This window comes from Equus caballus, chromosome 29, assembly GCF_041296265.1.
Source record: "Equus caballus isolate H_3958 breed thoroughbred chromosome 29, TB-T2T, whole genome shotgun sequence".
Taxonomy (NCBI): Eukaryota; Metazoa; Chordata; class Mammalia; order Perissodactyla; family Equidae; genus Equus; species Equus caballus.
Genome location: NC_091712.1, coordinates 23228419 through 23246661, shown reverse-complemented (window position 1 = coordinate 23246661; position 18243 = coordinate 23228419). Strand labels below are relative to the sequence as shown.

The 18243-nt window shown below is 42.9% G+C and overlaps 1 protein-coding gene across 12 annotated transcripts in view; it reads right to left on the bottom strand.

The window, feature by feature from the left end:
• The window catches only part of ARHGAP21 (Rho GTPase activating protein 21), a 139667-nt gene extending 126602 nt beyond the window's left edge, over positions 1-13065 (bottom strand). For 4 of the 12 annotated variants that reach the window (XM_023631980.2, XM_023631981.2, XM_023631982.2 and 1 more), the window contains exons 1-2: positions 12926-13065; positions 11124-11569 (exon numbers count right to left, since the gene is read on the bottom strand). In XM_023631980.2, coding sequence (XP_023487748.2) covers positions 11124-11201 — 78 coding nt within the window. In that variant the 5' untranslated portion in view covers positions 11202-11569; positions 12926-13065. Of the gene's footprint in view, positions 1-11123; positions 11570-12383; positions 12730-12925 lie in introns of those variants that run through there. The other 8 variants (XM_070254877.1, XM_070254880.1, XM_070254873.1 and 5 more) reach the window with 7 other exon arrangements.
• Positions 13066-18243: the final 5178 nt, after the last annotated feature.

Genomic DNA, 18243 nt, shown 5'->3' with positions numbered 1-18243 from the left:
CTAAACAGACATTTCGCCAAAGAAGACCTACAAACTGCCGGACAAGCACAGGAAAGGGTGCTCAACATCACTCATCATCAGGGGAATGTGAATCAGAACCACAATGAGACAGCACCTCACACCTGTTACAATGGCTATTGTTAAAAAAAGACAAACAATAACAAGTGTTAGTGAGGATGCAGACAGAAGGGAACCCTGGCACACGGCTGGCGGGAATGTAAATTGGTACAGCCAATGGAGGTTCCTCAACAAATCAAAAATAGAACCATCATCCGATCCAGCCATCCTACTTCTGGGTACATGTCCAAAGGAATGGAAATCAGGATCTTGAACAGAATATTTTTCAGCCTTAAAAAAGAGGGAAATCCTATCACTTGCAACAAAATAGATGACCCTGGAGGACATTATGCTAGGAGAAATAAGCCAGAAACAGAAAGACAAATACCGTATGATCTTACTTATATGTGGAATTTAAAATAGTCAAACTCCTAGAAGCAGAGAGTAGATTGCCAGGGGCTAGGAAAGGGGAAAATGGGGAGATGTCGGTCACAGGGTACAAAGTTTCCGTTATGCAAGATAAACAGATTCAAGAGATCTCCCATGCGGCATAGTGCCTATAGCTAACAATACTGTATTGCATACTTAAAATTTGCTAAGGTGGTAACTCTTATGTTAACTATTCTTACCAAACACACACACACACACACATAATAACAATAACAATAATAAAGGGGGCCAGAGGAAACTTTGGGAGGTGATGGATATGTTCGTGGCCATCATGGTGGGGATGGTTTCACGGACGTACACTTAATCCCCAAACTCATTAGGCTGTATATATTAAATACATACAGCTTTTTACATGTCAATCATACCTCAATAGAGGAGTTTAAACACAGAAAGAAATGAAGGCATCTAAAATACTCAGAAGTCTGAAATATTTGGCTATCTAAGAACTATTATAATAGCAGGACCTTCAAGGAGCTGTCCCCGGACCTCTGTTTAAACAGCTTCATTTCCACTAGAAAAGCTAGGATATTCTATTAACTCTGTAGCATTGTCTCTACCTGGGAAAAGAGAATCTGTTCACCACTGCTATTCCTTCTTCTACTGACACATTCATACCCACTTTTTAGTGTTTCTTGGCAAAGAGAGCCTAAAGCATGGGGTCCAAACTAAACATCACTTCATAGAAGAAAAGAAATGCATCCCCATATAGGCAATCACATTCAAGGACATCAGCTTTCTCAAAAGCTTCTCTTAATCCTTCGAAACCAACTCATTCTCTTTTGAGATGCCCACCAAGCTTGATTGAGCTTTCTTCATTTGTTCACTGTCTCACTCTGCCAGACTCCCTTTGACAGTGGTTTTGCTCCTTCTCCAACATCACTTTCACTGACTTCAAGAAATCCTGCTTCTTTTGCAGGATTGGCAGTTGGCCTCTGAAATGAGTTTGCACTGTATTTGCATTGTATTATCCAACGCATCTCACAATCGGTGAGGTTGAAAGACAAGGTTGATTCAACGGACAGACAGAACAGCTACTGATGTTAAATGAAGAAGGGTGTGTAGAGTTATTAACGATTAGTTTATTATTCATGTTAGAATAATTTCTGAAAACCTTCACAATGTATACTTAGGTAAAGAACATCTTAAATATATACACATATATTCTTCCATTGTAACTTTTACTATTCTTGATAAAAAGTTAATATGAGCAAATGATTATAAAATGCACAAAAGAAATTATTCCAACAGTTTTTTGCTTAAAGAAAATACACCCTCTGTCAATGCCACTAAACAAATTACTTTTATAATACAGCTAAAAAGTAACAATAGCTTCAATACAACCAAAGTCAGAGTTTTATCATTTTAAAATTTTTAACTTTTGATTGAAGTATAATGTACAGTCCATCCAAAAAAAGTGCAAGACCTACCAGTGTTGAATTTTAAAGTGCTCTTTTGACACAAAATTTATTTTATTTGAAAAGAATTTTATTTAGGTAGATTATTGACATGTAGAAATCTATTTGATTACAAATAGAAGAAAATAACTATAATTTTAATCCTGACATTTTCACTGGTTTACAGTCATTTACATTTTCTCTCCATACTTTTACCTGTTTTCTTTACATTGATTCCAATTTGGTCATAATAATTCCAAAATCAGGGTACCACAAGAATTTAGAATTTGGAAGGAGCTGTGAATGTCATTTAGTCCTACTGCTCTCAAATTTGGAAGATGAATAACCAGGAGATCTTTTTAAAAGTTAAGATTTTTTTTTTTGGAGGAAGATTAGCCCTGAGCTAATACTGCCAATCCTCCTCTTTTTGCTGAGGAAGACTGGCCCTGAGCTAACATCTGTGCCCATCTTCCTCTACTTTAATACGTGGGATGCCTACCACAGCATGGCTTGACAAGCAGTGCCATGTCCGCACCCGGGATCTGAACCAGCAAACCTCAGGCTGCTGAGAAGCGGAACGTGCAAACTTAACCACTACGCAACCGGGCCAGCCCCCTAAAGGTAAGATTTTTAAGGTCTCACCAGGGATTCTGATTCATTAGGTTAGTGATGGGGGCCAAAAATCTGTATTTTTAAAAGTTGTCCAAGTGAATCTAATGATCATCCAGATTTGCCTGACTTCAATTCCTACCAAAGCAGGAATCTCCTTTGTAATACCCCTAACTAAAGGTCATCGTTCTTCCACAAAGAAAACACTCAATTTCAGTTAACCTCTAATTTAAAAAAATTTCTTCTGCATACTAGGCTGAATAAATCGGCCCATTTATCTATCCACTGATTCTAGTTCTGCACTTCATAGCCGTACAAAGTAAACCTAATCTCTCTTCCACATTACAGCCCTTGAAAACATCTTTGGACTGTGCTCCATTTACAAAATTGGTACACACAGACACACAAAACCGAGGAGCAGAGAAGGGACTCTACGATACATTATCAAATGAAAAAGAAATAAATTGAAACCAGTTTCCTAAAAGCATTATAATAAAGATCTGATTTAAACTGGGTGCCCAGAGCATTTCCTTCCCCTACGTCCACTAGTATATAATGTTTCCAGAAGCCAACGTGCAGAACCCAGAGGAAAAAATACGTCTCAGTGACCAAACTAACACAACTTCTTGAAAATACAGAATCTTTACTTATTAGGAAAATACTGGGAATTAAAGATGTCTAGATATCTCAAAGTTAAAAAAAAATGATGGCTATTAATCTCCAAAATCACAGTAGCTAAGACATATCCAGAAGAAATGTAATCATAAATCCAGCTTTGCATCTACTGATATTTAAGAATACTCTCCACACAGTAAGTAAGAAGAAAATAAAGAAGTTCTTAAGAAGTATAAGTCCTGTTAAGATATTTTAAAGATTAATGCAGTGAACAGAAGAGAAGTCAAGAGACTCGGTCTTCATCAGGTCACACGAAGGAAGGAGAAGTTGTGGGATTATAAGCATTACTGGGGACATATCACTACCCACAGCCATGCCAGATGTCTATTCAGAACAGAGATAAGCACCAGGGGGAGAAGGCAATAGGCACCCAATTCTGAATCAAAAGCATGTCCAGTATCAGATGGAAGACGCGACAGCCACTGGCCTGACGAGGGAAAAGTAAATGAACTCTTTAACTTGCTGCTTTTTGATAACAATAGTTTGTTCTGGTCTGTCTAAACTTTCCCAAAAATAGAGGACTACTCAGAAATATCAAATTTCACTTTTAAATCTATTTTCTTCATACGTCTACACAGTGGAATTTCTTGCATATTACTAGAGAACCAGAAAAAAGAAGACTTATAAAACACAATTTCTACCACATTTAGTGTCCTAACCCTATAGTATCGTATATCCATTTGTCTTTTAGATTATCTTAGAGGTACAAAAGGCCATTTTCCAGGTTTCATTTCGAAATAAACTACTTGCATAATACTCAATTTTGTAAAACTACCAACACTTAAACTAAAAAACAATTTTGGTGGAAGCAATGCAAAATTGAGCTTTTGAGTGAAGACATCTTCCTACGTCAAACCAACAAAATATACAGAAGGCTTATAATATTTTAACACATTTAATTTCTTATGGTCAATTAGAATTAGATAAATACTAGAACAATCTTTAAGTCCAATAACCTTTCATTTTACTAATCTAATCACATCAACCAGAAAGAAAAACAAGTGCCGACCATATGGTCTTGCTGTAACAGAAAATAGCTGCCTTCAATAACAGCATCTGCGCATCTTTATCAACACTAGCGCTGCCCATACTTGAGTCCGCATATTGTTAAATACAGTAAGATGACAGGGCCCTTCACAAAGAACAAAAGAAACTGAGTATCATTTTTGTACTAGATTATTTGACCTGGTAGTAACAAAAGAAATGACGAGCAGATCAGAGATTATATAATCAAGACACAGGACTTCATAAAATATTTAACTTGGAAGAAGTGAATGCTAAGGAACACTAACAATGTATGGAGAATTTTTCTTTAGACCTGGGTACTCATTTTGTTGATGGCCCTTATCTAGTGATGGGTCCCACTCAGTACATTCAAATCCAGACTTCTGCCCAAATGCCACTTAGACACCTGCTAACAGACTTTACCTTTCATCCTAACTTGCAGCATGAAGCTTTTGACATGCAATGGTACTGATATTTAGATTCAGGTATATGAAGGAACGCACATTCAAAATTAAATAACAATATTATACTATATTCTATCCTAGAATGAACCCTGGGCCTCCACTGAAGAAAACATATGCTCTTAAAAAGTTGTTTAAGTATTGTTTTGAATAGTGTGTATCCTTTCCAAAACGTGTTTAAGTTTTATTTTAGGCAGTCGAGGTTTTCTAGAAACCAGATTTTCACAAGACTAGCAACATATTACCTATTGTTAAAATCTGTAAATGGTTATCTTTTTACTGTCATTTTGGAATTAAACAAAAAAGAGAAAACGCAAAAATAATATAATCCAAATATTCTCATCATCCAGAATTAACAACTGTTAACATTTTGTCATAGTCAATGTTGTGATTATTTTTTAACTTATAGTGAAATACTTATGAGACTAAAAACTGTAGGGGCCGGCCTGGTGGCGCAGTGGTTAAGTGCACACATTCCGCTTTAGTGGCCTGGGGTTTGCTGGTTCAGATCCCGGGTGTGGACATGGCACCGCTTGGCAAGCCATGCTGTGGTAGGCGTCCCACATATAAAGGAGAGGAAGATGGGCATGGATGTTAGCTCAGGGCCAGTCTTCCTCAGCAAAAAGAGGAGAATTGGTGGCAGATGTTGCTCAGGGCTAATCTTCCCCCCCCCCCAAAAAAAGTTAAAATAAAAAATTATATATATAAAGAACATTCATATACCTGCAATTCATTTCAAGAAAAAAAAAACATTATCAATACAGACAGTACCTTTGTATAGTTTCTTCACCAGTCTGATTCCCTGTCCACTAGTCTGCTAATTACCATTATCTCACATCTTAGAACAAATTATTTCATACATTTGTACTACACACTGTCTTGGTTACTGTTACTTGGTTACCAGCTTCCCAAAGGTAAGAAAGATGCAAAGAAAAAAGGCACCAAAAATGTTAACAGCAGTCCTAACGCAGAGAGGTCAAGGAAGAACATGCACTTCATATTTGACACATTTTTGCATAATCTAAATTAAGTATTCACACATTACATACCTAGATGCAAACTCAGTAACATTTGGAATTTTTCTTAGTCTTCATTCATTCATTGGAAAAAAATATTTGAGGCCCTACTATGTGCTAGGCACTCTTCTAGGCACAAGAGATACAATGTGAACAAAATAGACTCACAACACTCTTAACACTCACATTCTAGACACAGTACCTATGCAAACAAATAAGGAAAATCAGATGGATTTGCATGTCAGACGGAGATTACGGGATAGGGAGAAAAATCAAGTAAGGAAGGAGGGCAGGATGGGGAACAGGCTTTCAATAAAAAGAACGGTGGGTAAAGGCCTCAATCAGAAGGTGACCTCTAAAGAGACAAGGAAGGAGGTGAGGTCAGCGAGGTGGGGGGTAGACTGTGCAGAGCTTCTGAGGGCACCGTAAGAACCTCGGCTTTTAATCCTGAGGGAAATGAGAAGCCATGAGAGGAATCTGAGCAAAGGAGTGCCATGATCTGATTTACAAAAGGTCCACTTTGATTATTGTGTGAGGAACAGACTCAAGGCTGAAGAGGCCAGTCAACCAGATTTGCATGTTACGCATGAGAAAAAAAGAGAGATCAAAGATCACTCCAAGATGCCTGGCCTGGAGGGGTGGGACTCCTATTTCTTAAATTGAGGAAGACTGTGGAAGGAGCACGTTGGGAGAATGAGCTGGCGGAGTGCACGTAGCGAATCAGGAATTTGACTTCGGATTTGCCTATTTAGTATCCAAGTGGGGATTCTGAGGGGTCAGGTCAGTTGGGTATAAGAAACTGAATTCAACGGACAGGTCAGCGGGTAGAGAAACATACATACATACATACACACACACACACACACGCATGCACGCAAATATACATACATGAATATATGTATATATACGAATTATCAGTTTATACTTGATATTTAAAACCATTAAAACTGATTAGAGAGAGAATAGAGGGTCAGACTGAGCCCAGAAGTATATGAAGATTTAGCAGGTCAGGAAGTTCAAGAAATCTTCAAAAAAACTGAGAAGGAAGGAAGAAGAGGTGGGAGGATAATCAAGACAGAACGGTGCACCAAAATCTACGTGAACACTGGATAAAAATTAAAGCCTTTCTCACAAGTTCATTCATTAATGCAACAAAGATTTATTGAGTACCTACTATGCACCACACATTGCAGAAACAAACATGTTTCCATTTGTTGTCCCTGTTCTTATGGGGCTTGCAATCCAGGGGGAATATAGATAGCTATAACTTGTAAGTGCTAGTCCCAATAAAGCACAGGGCGTTTGGGAATAACACATTAGGGGCAATTAATCCAGTCTTGGAAGGTCAGAGAAGGCTTTCCTGAGGACATGATGTTGAAGAAAACACCAGAATGACAAGTGGAAATGAGCATAGATGGGTGGAGGTGGAGGTGGGGAGCCTGGAAAGAAGGGTGGGAGAAAACAGCATTTCTAAGGACCTGAAGCAAAGAGAAACACTGGGATGGCCCAGCGGAACTGAAAGTAGTTCAGTACAGGAAGCATAGAAAGAGATGACAGAGGAGATCCAAGAAGGGTGGGCCAGATTACCAATGTCCTTTAAGACTTCTCAGGACTTTGAACTTTATTCCAGAGGCAATGGAAGCCAGAAAATTGTTTTACACAGGGGAAAGTAATGATCAGCTTTCTATTTCAGGAGGGAAATTCTGACTATGGGATGGACAGAGCCCTGGAAGGGACAAGACTAGCCAATTGGGAAATTAATTAGGAAACCTGGTCCACAGTCCATCACTGAGAAGCAGCTGACCTGAACTTAGGTAGTGGCAATGGGCATTTGGAAGGTAGATTCAATAGGACTTTGATATGAGGAGAGTGGAGTCAAGGATGAGAACCTAGTGTTTGATTTGCACAAATAAGTAAACGGTGGTGCCACTCACTGAAAGGAGCACAGGAAGAGGGGAAGCTGGTAGTAGGGGCAGAATTCATTGAGTGAAATGTCTATGGGCTACCCAAAACAAAGGCTTGGTAAATAGGCAACTGGTTATGTAGATCTAGGGATCAACCATAAAATCTGAGGTAGAGCTGTAAATCTGGAATCAAGGGCAGACAGATAAAAGCTACGGAGAGTGTAAAATGAAACCCAGGAAGTGAGAAAGAGAAGAGCAGAGGAATGGCAAGGGCTGGGTTCTGGTTAAAACCAAGGAAGAAGAACCCTAAAGAGAGAGAAAGATGGAGAGAGGGAGCCAGAGAAGGAATGAGGAAATATATATAGTACTCCAGAAAGAACATCTACAGCACTCCAGAAAGAAGAGCAGAAGTACGAATTTTCATATGAATTCATACAGAAAAATGCCTTATTTTGTTATTTACACTATTCTAAAATCAACCAACAAATATTTTTCATCAGCCATTTGACATTTTAGTCATAGCATCATCTCAGCCTAGGTGAAGAAGCATAAAATGAGATAAATTAATTGGCCTTAGTAAATAAGTTTGTTTTAATAATAGTCCATGAATGCGCTAAAAATTCTATTACTGGACAACACCATGGAATACAGATAAAAAGTGAAATACATGTTAGAAATGTGGAAAATAAGGTGGTCTAGAAAGCTGAGGAAAAAGTTTTCACCTTTGGTTAAAAAAAAAAGCAAGCTCAACCTTAAAGGATGAAGACCATAGGATATGAAAGGAGGTGGTAATATCAGAGGATTCAAGTCTATACGAAGTGATTTTGTGACAGAGTTACTCAGGGCCAGGTGTCAGAACACTTTACAGATCAGACTGCACACACACACACACCTACAAAGATTCATCTGGCTCCGAATGAGTGAAGCCAGTTTTGAAATATATATCTTTAGATGTACAAAGTATGTAATTTTTGTGAATATAATTGGGCCATCCTCACTGTATAAATGCCAAGATACACTCTACCGAATTGTCACAATTCTTTATTTGAAGAGGACTGTTTGTTATTAGTTTGTTTTTTAACCTTCCAATATATTCTTGGGGCTGGTACCTACATTTATTCATATATCAACACGATTAGATTCTAATACTTAAGATGAACAAGAAATTTCTGATTGTTTTTCAACAAAACAATAGGCCTCATTCACAGAAGGTGGAGTTAGCTAATTAGATAAGGCATGAAACAGGGACTCCTATTAATTCACCACATTGATTTCTTCCGTCCTGCAAAGTTAAGTTTTTTGGCTGATTAACGGCATTAATATTAAGACACATATGCTCGTGTCTTGGCTAGGTAAAACACATAAATTTACTATTCAAACACATTTAGGAACATAGCTCTTGGTTTTAACAATGGAAAAAGAATGACAGTACTACTCTAGAATGTAATGCTTTTAATAAAATTAGGTGCAGTGTTCAAAGACTTACATATCTATCAACCCAAAGTATTCCAGCGGCCAGCTCTATTTTTGTTACTAATAAATATTCACAAGGTTTAATGTGCATCGGAAGCACCAACAAGAGAACTAAACACAGGCAATAAGTACACAAGTCCCCTCACTCCTCACCCTGCGATTTTTAAATGCTTTCTGACAGCACATAGCCCCTTATTTCTATTTCCACATGAAATCTAAGCAAACTATCTATCTATTCTTTACAAAATCAAACAATATTGCAATTTAATACCAAACTCAAGTACTGTAGATAGTCTTTAAACGAGCAAAATACAGAAAATACAGCGTTTTCTTGGTTCCCAAACTAGAGATAATACGGCCAAGCCAGCAGTAAGGTCCAAATGAAAACAAATTTCACAGTCCTTAAAAAAATACATAACTGTCATTGTTAATAAAAGCCAAGTTTGCAACTGGAAACACTGCCTTCTAGCCAAGGACAAGATGTGTCTACGTATTATAAATTCTTGGTTTGGGGACATCCTAAATAGTTTATGACCAAAAAAAAAAAAATCAATAATGTTAGTTTTTGTAAATATAATGCAAATAGCATGCTAATTAAAGTATTCACAAGACAATGATAAACAAGGCCTTGGGACCACAGTACATATTATTATGTAACTACAATACACATTAAGCAATCACCAAGTTGTAGGTAGGCCTTCCAAAAGGAGTTATTATGGTTTACCATGATCAGAGGATTGTGGTGTTGTACTTAATCACGATTTTACCTGCAAGCAGGTGTTTACAGGTGTCCAAAAGTAAAACATTGATTCTAACTGTAAACCTATCCATCTATTGAATAAATTGTACAGTAACAGCACACTGTACCTACCCCGTGTTTTCTGCATAAACTTTCTAATCCAACAGGAAGTAAGCTGTAAGAAGCAAGTTTCTCTGCTTGCTTTACGAACAAAAATTTAAATTCTGATTCATTTTTATTAAAATGCCAAAACTCCCACACTTAGAACTAGACCTTGTTTCAATGACCATGCAGTTAAAATTTAACACTTAGGAGGCACAAAAGAAATAATGAGAGTGAAGGCTCTTTGGGGATGTTATTGTTATCTAAAGTAATCTTCAATGTTTCAATAAAAATATAGGCATCTCAAAAGCAAACTTTAAAGGATAATAGTATTCAGTACATTTAGCAAGCACATTACAGAAACCATCAATAACAGAGTAAACACAATATAGTCACTATATAAGTAACTCCAAATATAAGGAAAAAATACATAAGAGATGACAGGCAACAGAGCATGTGGGCGTCATAAACCAATGAGTTTTCTATGATTTCTGTCCTGCCTGATCAAAAAGCTTTGGGAAGCCTGGTGTAACATCTTCTGGGCCCTTCCAAAGATGCTGGTCTGAAGTCAATGCAAGCCACCTGACACCCCAGAGCAGTTCACAGGACTTCTGAGCAGTGAAAGGGAGGGCATAAATAAAAGAACACTAAAGGCAGGAGATTTTTCAGGGAGTTGGAATTACAACACTATAAAGCAGTTTTCCAAGGGCTCTGTCAAAACTGTCTACGGGAAAAGACTTGTTTTTCTACCCAAAGCAAAGATCCACACCAACAGCAGCCAGGACACTCATTAGTGCTAAAGAAAGACTCAGATCCAGAGGCAACCAGCGTACCAGCTGCCACCACCTCGGAGAGCAAACCTTGGATACATCACACAAAACGCACATAGCCAGCCCCTAAACAGCCCAACTCCAAAAATCCTGGAGGATGGGGACTGAAGGAAACCAGAGGTCTGGGGTATTACCAGCCCCTCGATAGGAGAGAATCCCACGCTCTGAGATGACCGAGATGGGACATTTCAAAGTATGGAAAACGTTCTTGCAAAAGAATCACTGGAAGTTCCTGGAAACAAAAATGGCCAAAGCTTCACCTCCCTTCTGGTCAAGATCGGGCGCTCCCACCAGCCAGCCTAAAGCCCCGGAAGCCTCTTCTTAGCCCCAGTGGTAGCTGATCCCCAAATGGCAGGACACCTCAAGACACAGGCCACAGCATGCCGGGGATGCTGTCTCTGCCCTTACCTCACAGGCGGGGGACCCGCAGTCCTGGAGCTTGTCACCATCTCCCTCCGGCAGACCAGTCCGACGTGTGGCCATCATTTCATTTCAAATTACAAAGAAGGGACCAACCCTTTGGAGTCCACATTGGGGGGAAAATGCCACCATACACCAAAATGGGAAGAATTCCACACCAGGTTCCGAGGAGAGGCAGGGCTGGTGAAACAATGTGCCAGGGAACGAGTGTTTTTAGGAAGCCCCTTCAAAACGCCCTGATGATTTCTTCGGACTTCAACGGACTCCACCGTCTTCGTCCATTTCTCGAGACGGAAAAAACAAAGACAGGTCTTCTTGGCAGCTAGTGAGGCCAACTGCAGAAAGCGGTCCCCCTGCTCCCAGGGCTCCTCCCGAGTCCCAGAGGAATCTGAGCGGGTCGCGGAGGCTCGAGCGTCAGCTCCCAGAGACCTTTCCTAAAAGAGGGAAAAGTTAAAGGGCGTGAACTTTCTCCAGACGCTGACCTTCGCCTTGCCCACATGTCTACCCCAAGTTCGCGTTTCCAACACTTGCAAAGATCATTTGGTCCAAGCTGATGAGCCGCATATATGAAAGATGGAATAATCTCCCCATGCAGAAAAAGAAAACAAAAAGAAATCTACAAATCAGGAAAAAATGAGAAAATTCAGAATGCACGGTGGTTGCATCCAACACGCCTGGCTGTTGTGCAGGCTTCACGAGAAAACACTCCCTTTTCAAGTGCATTTTAATTCATGTGTTTTCTGGGCAGAAGAGGGGAATGTGTCTGTTTTTCTGCATCACCTAGATACGTACACTTAACGCAAGTTTTCTCTCCCTGAGACTAAAATGGGATAACACTTTACAAAACCCCTGCTCGGTCCCCTCCATTCCCCACCCCTGAAAAAAAACAAAAAACAAAAAGCCAGCCTCGGACGCGGCCAGCGCCGGCTGGGCCGGCGTTTCCAAGCGGGCTGGGTGACTCGGGCGCCCGCAGCCCTGCCCCTGCGCCCCGGCCGGTGTCCCCGAGGAGGCGGCTGTTTTCCTTGGCCCGCGGCGGGGCTGGGTGGGGACGGCGCGGGCCGGGCGCGGGTGGCACCCGGGCGCAGCTCCCTCTCCGGGGCATTATTCTGGAGCTCCATCCATGGAGCCGCAGCCCCAGCAACTTTGATCTCGTTGCTGCTCCTCCAACTACCATTCGACACGATCCTTCCCTTTCCCCGTGGCCACCTAGGGAAGAAAAAAAATAGGAAAAAGAAAACCCCCACCCACCTACTACTATTTCCTCCGCCCCTTCCAGAGGCGGGTCGGGGATCGCGAGCTCCCGGGAAGGGCGGCCCAAATTTGTACTTTGGGAAAGGTGCGGGGAGATCGGGGGAGAAGCTCTAGCGCGGGGGCTTACCCTTCCCGCCCCGCTCGGCCCGGCTCCCGAGGCGCGGCGCGCGCAGGAGCGGGTACGCGGGCCGGGCGCGGGCCCCGGCGGGACGCGCTAGGCCGCAGGCTCGGTTAATATTCATGAGCGCACGGGAGGCGCCCCTCCTCCACGGCCGGCCGGCCGGCTGGACCCCGCGCCCGCCGCCGGCCTTTGTGCCCTTCCCTCCGCCCTCGGCCCTCCCTCGCTCCGCACACGCGGGCGCGGCCCCTCCGCCCCCGCCGGGCGACCGCCGGGGCTCGCTCCGGCCCTGCGCCCGCGCCGGGCGGGGTGGCCCGGGGCGGAGGGCAGGAGGGAGCCGGCGGCCAACCAGGCTCTCCCCGCGCCCGCCCGCAGGCGCTGCGCCCCCTCGGCCGAGGCGGAAAAGAAATCAGACACGCACCGGAGACCGCGGGCGAGTGGATCCGCGGCGCGCTGGCCCGCCCGGGACCGCGCTCCCGGCGCGAGCCGGCCCGAGCGGGAGCACGATCCGGCGCTGCCCGCCGCCGCCGCCGCCGCGCTCCGAGGCCGCCGCCCCCGGCCGGCCGCTCCCAGGCACCGCCGCGACCTGCCCCGGCCGGCCCCGGGCTCTCGGCCGCCGCGGGAGGGCGTGGGGCAGGGCGGCGGCCGCCGGACTCTCCCCTCGCCTCGCCGGGCCGGGCCGGGGCCGCGCTCGGGCGCCGGCGATCGCCAAGTGACAGAGTGCCTCGCTCCGCTGCCGCGCCGAGCTGTTTCCCGGGGGCGGATTTCTCGCTTCTTCCTCCCTGGATCCACCTCCTCCCACTCCACCTCCTTCCCCTCCCCTCCCCAGGGGAGGCTCTGGGGCTGAATATTTTCTGTCTTGAATAATACGGTCCCGGGGACCGACGCTGGAGAAGGGGGATTAGCTAGGAGGTGGGGGGGAGGGGGGGCGGGGAGGGGTGCTCGCCAACCCCCTCACGATGTGTCTGGGGACCTCCAAGCCCTGACCCCTCCCCTGCACCCCCTCAAAACCAGGCACACACAAAACCTTCTCCGCGCGCCCGAGCGCCGAGCGGGAGCGGCCGGCAACCCGGGCTGTGCTGGGAAGAGACTCGGGGCTCAGCATCAGGGCCAGAGAGGGGGACTATCACATGGCTGGATATGCGGAATTGAGGGATCACAGGTCCCAGCCTGCGGGGGACACGTCTGGGTGAACTGTTGCCCCTTTTTTGCAGTGGGAGGGGAAAGAAGCTGCGGTGCGATGTGGGACTTCAAGATAAGGGAGTGTCCTTTCACGTCCCACAGCAAAACAGCTTTTCGATTTGGGGAGAGGGGTCATAGCGAAACGTTCTTCATTCAGTTCTTTTGCTCTTTTAAATCTTCGGAGCAGCTGAACGAACTCGGCGCTGGTAGCCGAATAGAGGAAAGGTGGCCGCGCTGCTCCACCCTGCGGGTCCCGGAGGCTGCGGGTCCTGGAAGCTGAGGGCCCGGAGCAGAACCGCCGCCCCTCCCCACCCAGTGCTGCGGCCCGGCCACCGACCCGGGCGGCTCGCTCCGCCCCGCCGCGCCTCACAACATCTCCCGCTGCAAATGGCCCAATCAGAAGACGCGACGAGAGAAGACGAGCCAATCAGAGGCTGCTGACTCAGTCTTTCCCCCCCACCCTTTGCCCCACCCCCTGTAGGATGGGCCACCGCCCCTCGGGCTCCCCTTCCCACCTCGCCCTCCCTCCCGGGAGGAGGCTCCCCGGCTCCCATCCCCGCCCGCCTGAAGTGCAGTAGCCCGCCGAGACGGCGGCGTTTGTCGCCTTGTCACCCTCATCCTCGCCCCCTCCCACACACACCCCTCCTCCCTTTCCCGGTCCTCCTGCTGCTGCTGTTGAGGGTCATTTTTATCCTCACTCCGGCGGGGGGACTGCCAGCTATTGTGTCTGATCAGCTGCCACCACCATCCTGAGGGAAAAAAGGAACAAAACCAAGAAGCTCTAGGATCTGCTTACCTTCGCCTTCTTTCTTACCACTCTATCCCTTGAAAATTTAGAGACGCCTCCCCTTCCCCGTTCCCCTCCCGCTGCCTCGGGTCCTGTATTTTGCTGAGAAAAAACCAAAAATCGTTCCCTGGAGCCTGAATACCTGTGCCTTAGTTTTTAGATCTTCTAAAAGTGGAAGGTGCCAGACATTTAGAATGTACAACTAAATCCTCGGCCTCAATTAGAGGAAAGACTTGGAAAGATCATTTTTATATGGCCATGAAATTTGCATGTTCGTGACAGCCCCTGACAAAACTAGTCAGCTAATAACAAAGAAAAAAAAAAGAATAAAGTAGAGAGACTGCCTGCCAGTCACTTGGTAATTCACTGAATAGCCCACTGGGCTATAGCAGTATCCAGTTCTAGATACTGTTGAGTAAATTAACAAGAAGTGAATAGAAATTCAGGGCTCAAGTAGCGTACCTCTAGTGGGCTTATAGAATATGTCCAGAAAGGAAAAACAGTTTTCAGCACAAAACAGCTCCTTACAAATGCAAATGTGCATGCCCAGCATAAACTGAGTACCTCACGGCTGAGGACATCTAGGGTTAAGATTTTTGTAATGGAAATTTTTATAAATGTTGATTTTGAAAAAGGTTTTCAGTTTGGTAAGGGAGAGTAAGTATTGGACGTGGAAGGAGACATGAAAAGGAGGTAACACACACTTTAGGAATTGTGGGAAAATAATATAACCTAGAAAGACATTTCTATGAGAGGTAAAAGGATCAAGATTACAGTCTAGCTCCATGATTTACGATGTGACCTGGAGCAAATTATTATTTACGTGTGTAAGTACTAGAGCTACCAAGTAATAATAGTGACCACCATCTATACAGCGCTGTCTGTGTGCTGGGGTTTCTCCAAGAGTGTTACGCACAATGAGAAGGGTGTGTGGCAGAGCCAGGATGCCAGCCCGGGGGGTCCATGCTTTTCCCCACAACACTGTACTACCCCTAATGTGGTTTTTAATAATAACAACAACAATAGCCAACATTTATTTAGCTTATTGTGTGCTAATTATTGTGCTTTGGGGTAACTAATTTAATCCCACCTCTGGGATAGGTCTAATTATGACGTGACAATATTTGGGAATGTTTTAAAGACTATTGTGATAAGCTGTTATCATATGTATCTTCTGTGTATTAACCTCACAGGATAGCGAAGGGCAAAAGCTTAGAACCAAGATTTGGGAAACCTGGATCCTAGTTCTCTCCTGGGACCTCTGAGTGTGACAGCACCTTCCTTATTTTGCTGACCTTTTGAAAGCATCAAAGGAGACATGTTAAAGGAGTTTTAAAAGTGTAACAAGATGATTCCAATTAAAATATTGTTATGAAGCAGGGGTTCGTTCTGTTGGGGAACAGGAACCCTCCTCTTACATAGCATTTTATTGATCTTTATCAGGCCAGGTAAAAGTTGGCTCTGTTCCTTTCTGAAGGCATGAGCAATAATAATACTTTAATAACTGCTTGAGCTCTCATTTAGATGCATCCTGAGTAGACCAAAGTGGACACCCTCGAGGCATCTGGGAAGTGGTAGCCATCAGCCAGTTACTCTCCGTTCCAAAGGCTGACGGTGTAATTGTGGAGGATGCAGAACAAACCCTTGGAGTTCTCTTCAGCTACCCATCTTGGGCATTTCACTCATTAACACCTCCACCAGAGGGAGGGCAAGAGAAAGGAAAAGAAGCCAAACTTAACTCATGTGGCTACTTGTTAACAGCTCCAGTGAGAGATTTGGTCAAACAATAGGTTTGGGGATCATTGTAACTGAAGGAGATTTGGAATTAACTGTAGGTCTCACAATCGATATCTTGATAGTTTTCTTTATCCCAAATATCATAGATAAGCAAGAGCTAACAATAATTCTAGCTGTGTTTACTTTGAAAGGCTGATATTTTCCTCTGTGGAGCATAGCTAATAAATGTGTGGATTTCCTATAATCTAACTTCTTAGTGTTTCCCTTGAAATAGCCTCAGAAATTACTACAGCTATATTAATAATAACTACAAGACAACCTGTACACTACAGTTCTTGCCATGTAGGCAAGACGTATTTAAAGATGGGAACAACATTCTCAAAACGTACGTTTTGAATTTGTTAATGACATGATAATATTGTTTGGTGAAACATTATCAAGGAAAAATGTCAGAGCCAGAAATAGAACCCAAATGTCCTAGCCCCTGGTCTAATGTCCTTCTGTGATAATCTATGGGTGATTTCTGCTCTGAATATAGAAGTTGGCAATTCTAAGAGGCACAAGTGTTTGCCAGTGAATTCCACAGATGAAATGTGTAATTTGGGATGAAGCATTTTTCAAAACTATGTGTCCGAGGAAGTTAAGACCAATGGCCCTCGGAGGAGTAAGCATTTTTTTGGCTTTAGGACAATACTGTAGACTTTATTTCTTATTCATACAATACCAAAAAGACACATTATCCACTGATATTTCTTTGAAAAAGACTTTCATGTTAAATTGAATAGCTGCAGAAAACCCACCTCGCTAGAAAGACATTCAACTATCGTAATCAAGAAAAGGGAGTAATTTTCTACAATAAATAATTTCTAAGATTCTTCCTTCATCACTTCTTTTAAATTAATAATGTAAATGCCTTACTAATTTAATGCTCTGAGTCAGCAAAATATATGACTTATTATTTCTGTCCACATGATTACTATCTATGTTCAATTATTAATTTCTAATCTAGTGGGTAGTAACGCTATTTAATTCAATATATAAAGTATCTACCAAAGGGCCACACACAACATATATTCTTCAATAATTTCTCTGCCCTCAGCTTGTTGGAGTCTTTTCCTCCTTTTTCTTTTTCTGCTTTGCTTGGTTGTTTCTTTTTAGTTTATTTGTTTGTTCACTGCTATTAATTAGCTACCTGATAGTAAACAATCATATTATTATTTAACCGAATATGATCTCCTTTTCTTTCTAGATTATAAACTTCTCTAGGACACATTCCTAGGGCTTTTTCTTCTTTTTAGTCTCCCATAATACCCACCACAGCTTTTACACATAGAAATCACTAAAAAATTATTCAAGAAATGAATGATGACTGTGTCACTATTCTTGATAAATATTTATACCTCAAGAAATTGCTGGCTGAGCAACAACTCTCCGGGTTGCAGAAAAATATGTGTGTATGTCTGGATGCATATGCCTAAAATGGACGGTATACATTACATGAGGCGTCCACAAACAGAACACTCGGTGTGGGCCTCCACTTCCAGAAATGCCACGTTTTATCTTTTTATCTAACTTCACCTCAGGTGACTGAGCTTTTCTTTGGCCATACTACCATGCCAAAAATTAATATCACTTGCATTTTGGTAGTAATTATAAAATTTCAGCCCATAGCTTGTCCATAATCATGTATCAAACATTTTTTTCTAGATTTAAGCTGTTTTCCAGCACCAGCATCTTCACGATTAAAGTTGAGTGGTATGGTAGTCATATTCATCAGCATTATCGAGAGTTTATTTCTATATTTGAAGAAAAAATAAGAATAAAAATGTACAAGTTTTTATTGTATCCTAAGAATCGTGACTTTCCTTTATAAACATTCTAATTTTCCTTAAAAGAATGAGACCAGTTTCTTAAATGTTTCCACCCACTCAACTAAATATGAGCTGGAACATCCTGTGAAAATACTGTGCGGTCTGGGAGAAACCCATATTACAACTGGAGAATTGAAATATATTTTTATCATGCTAAATCTC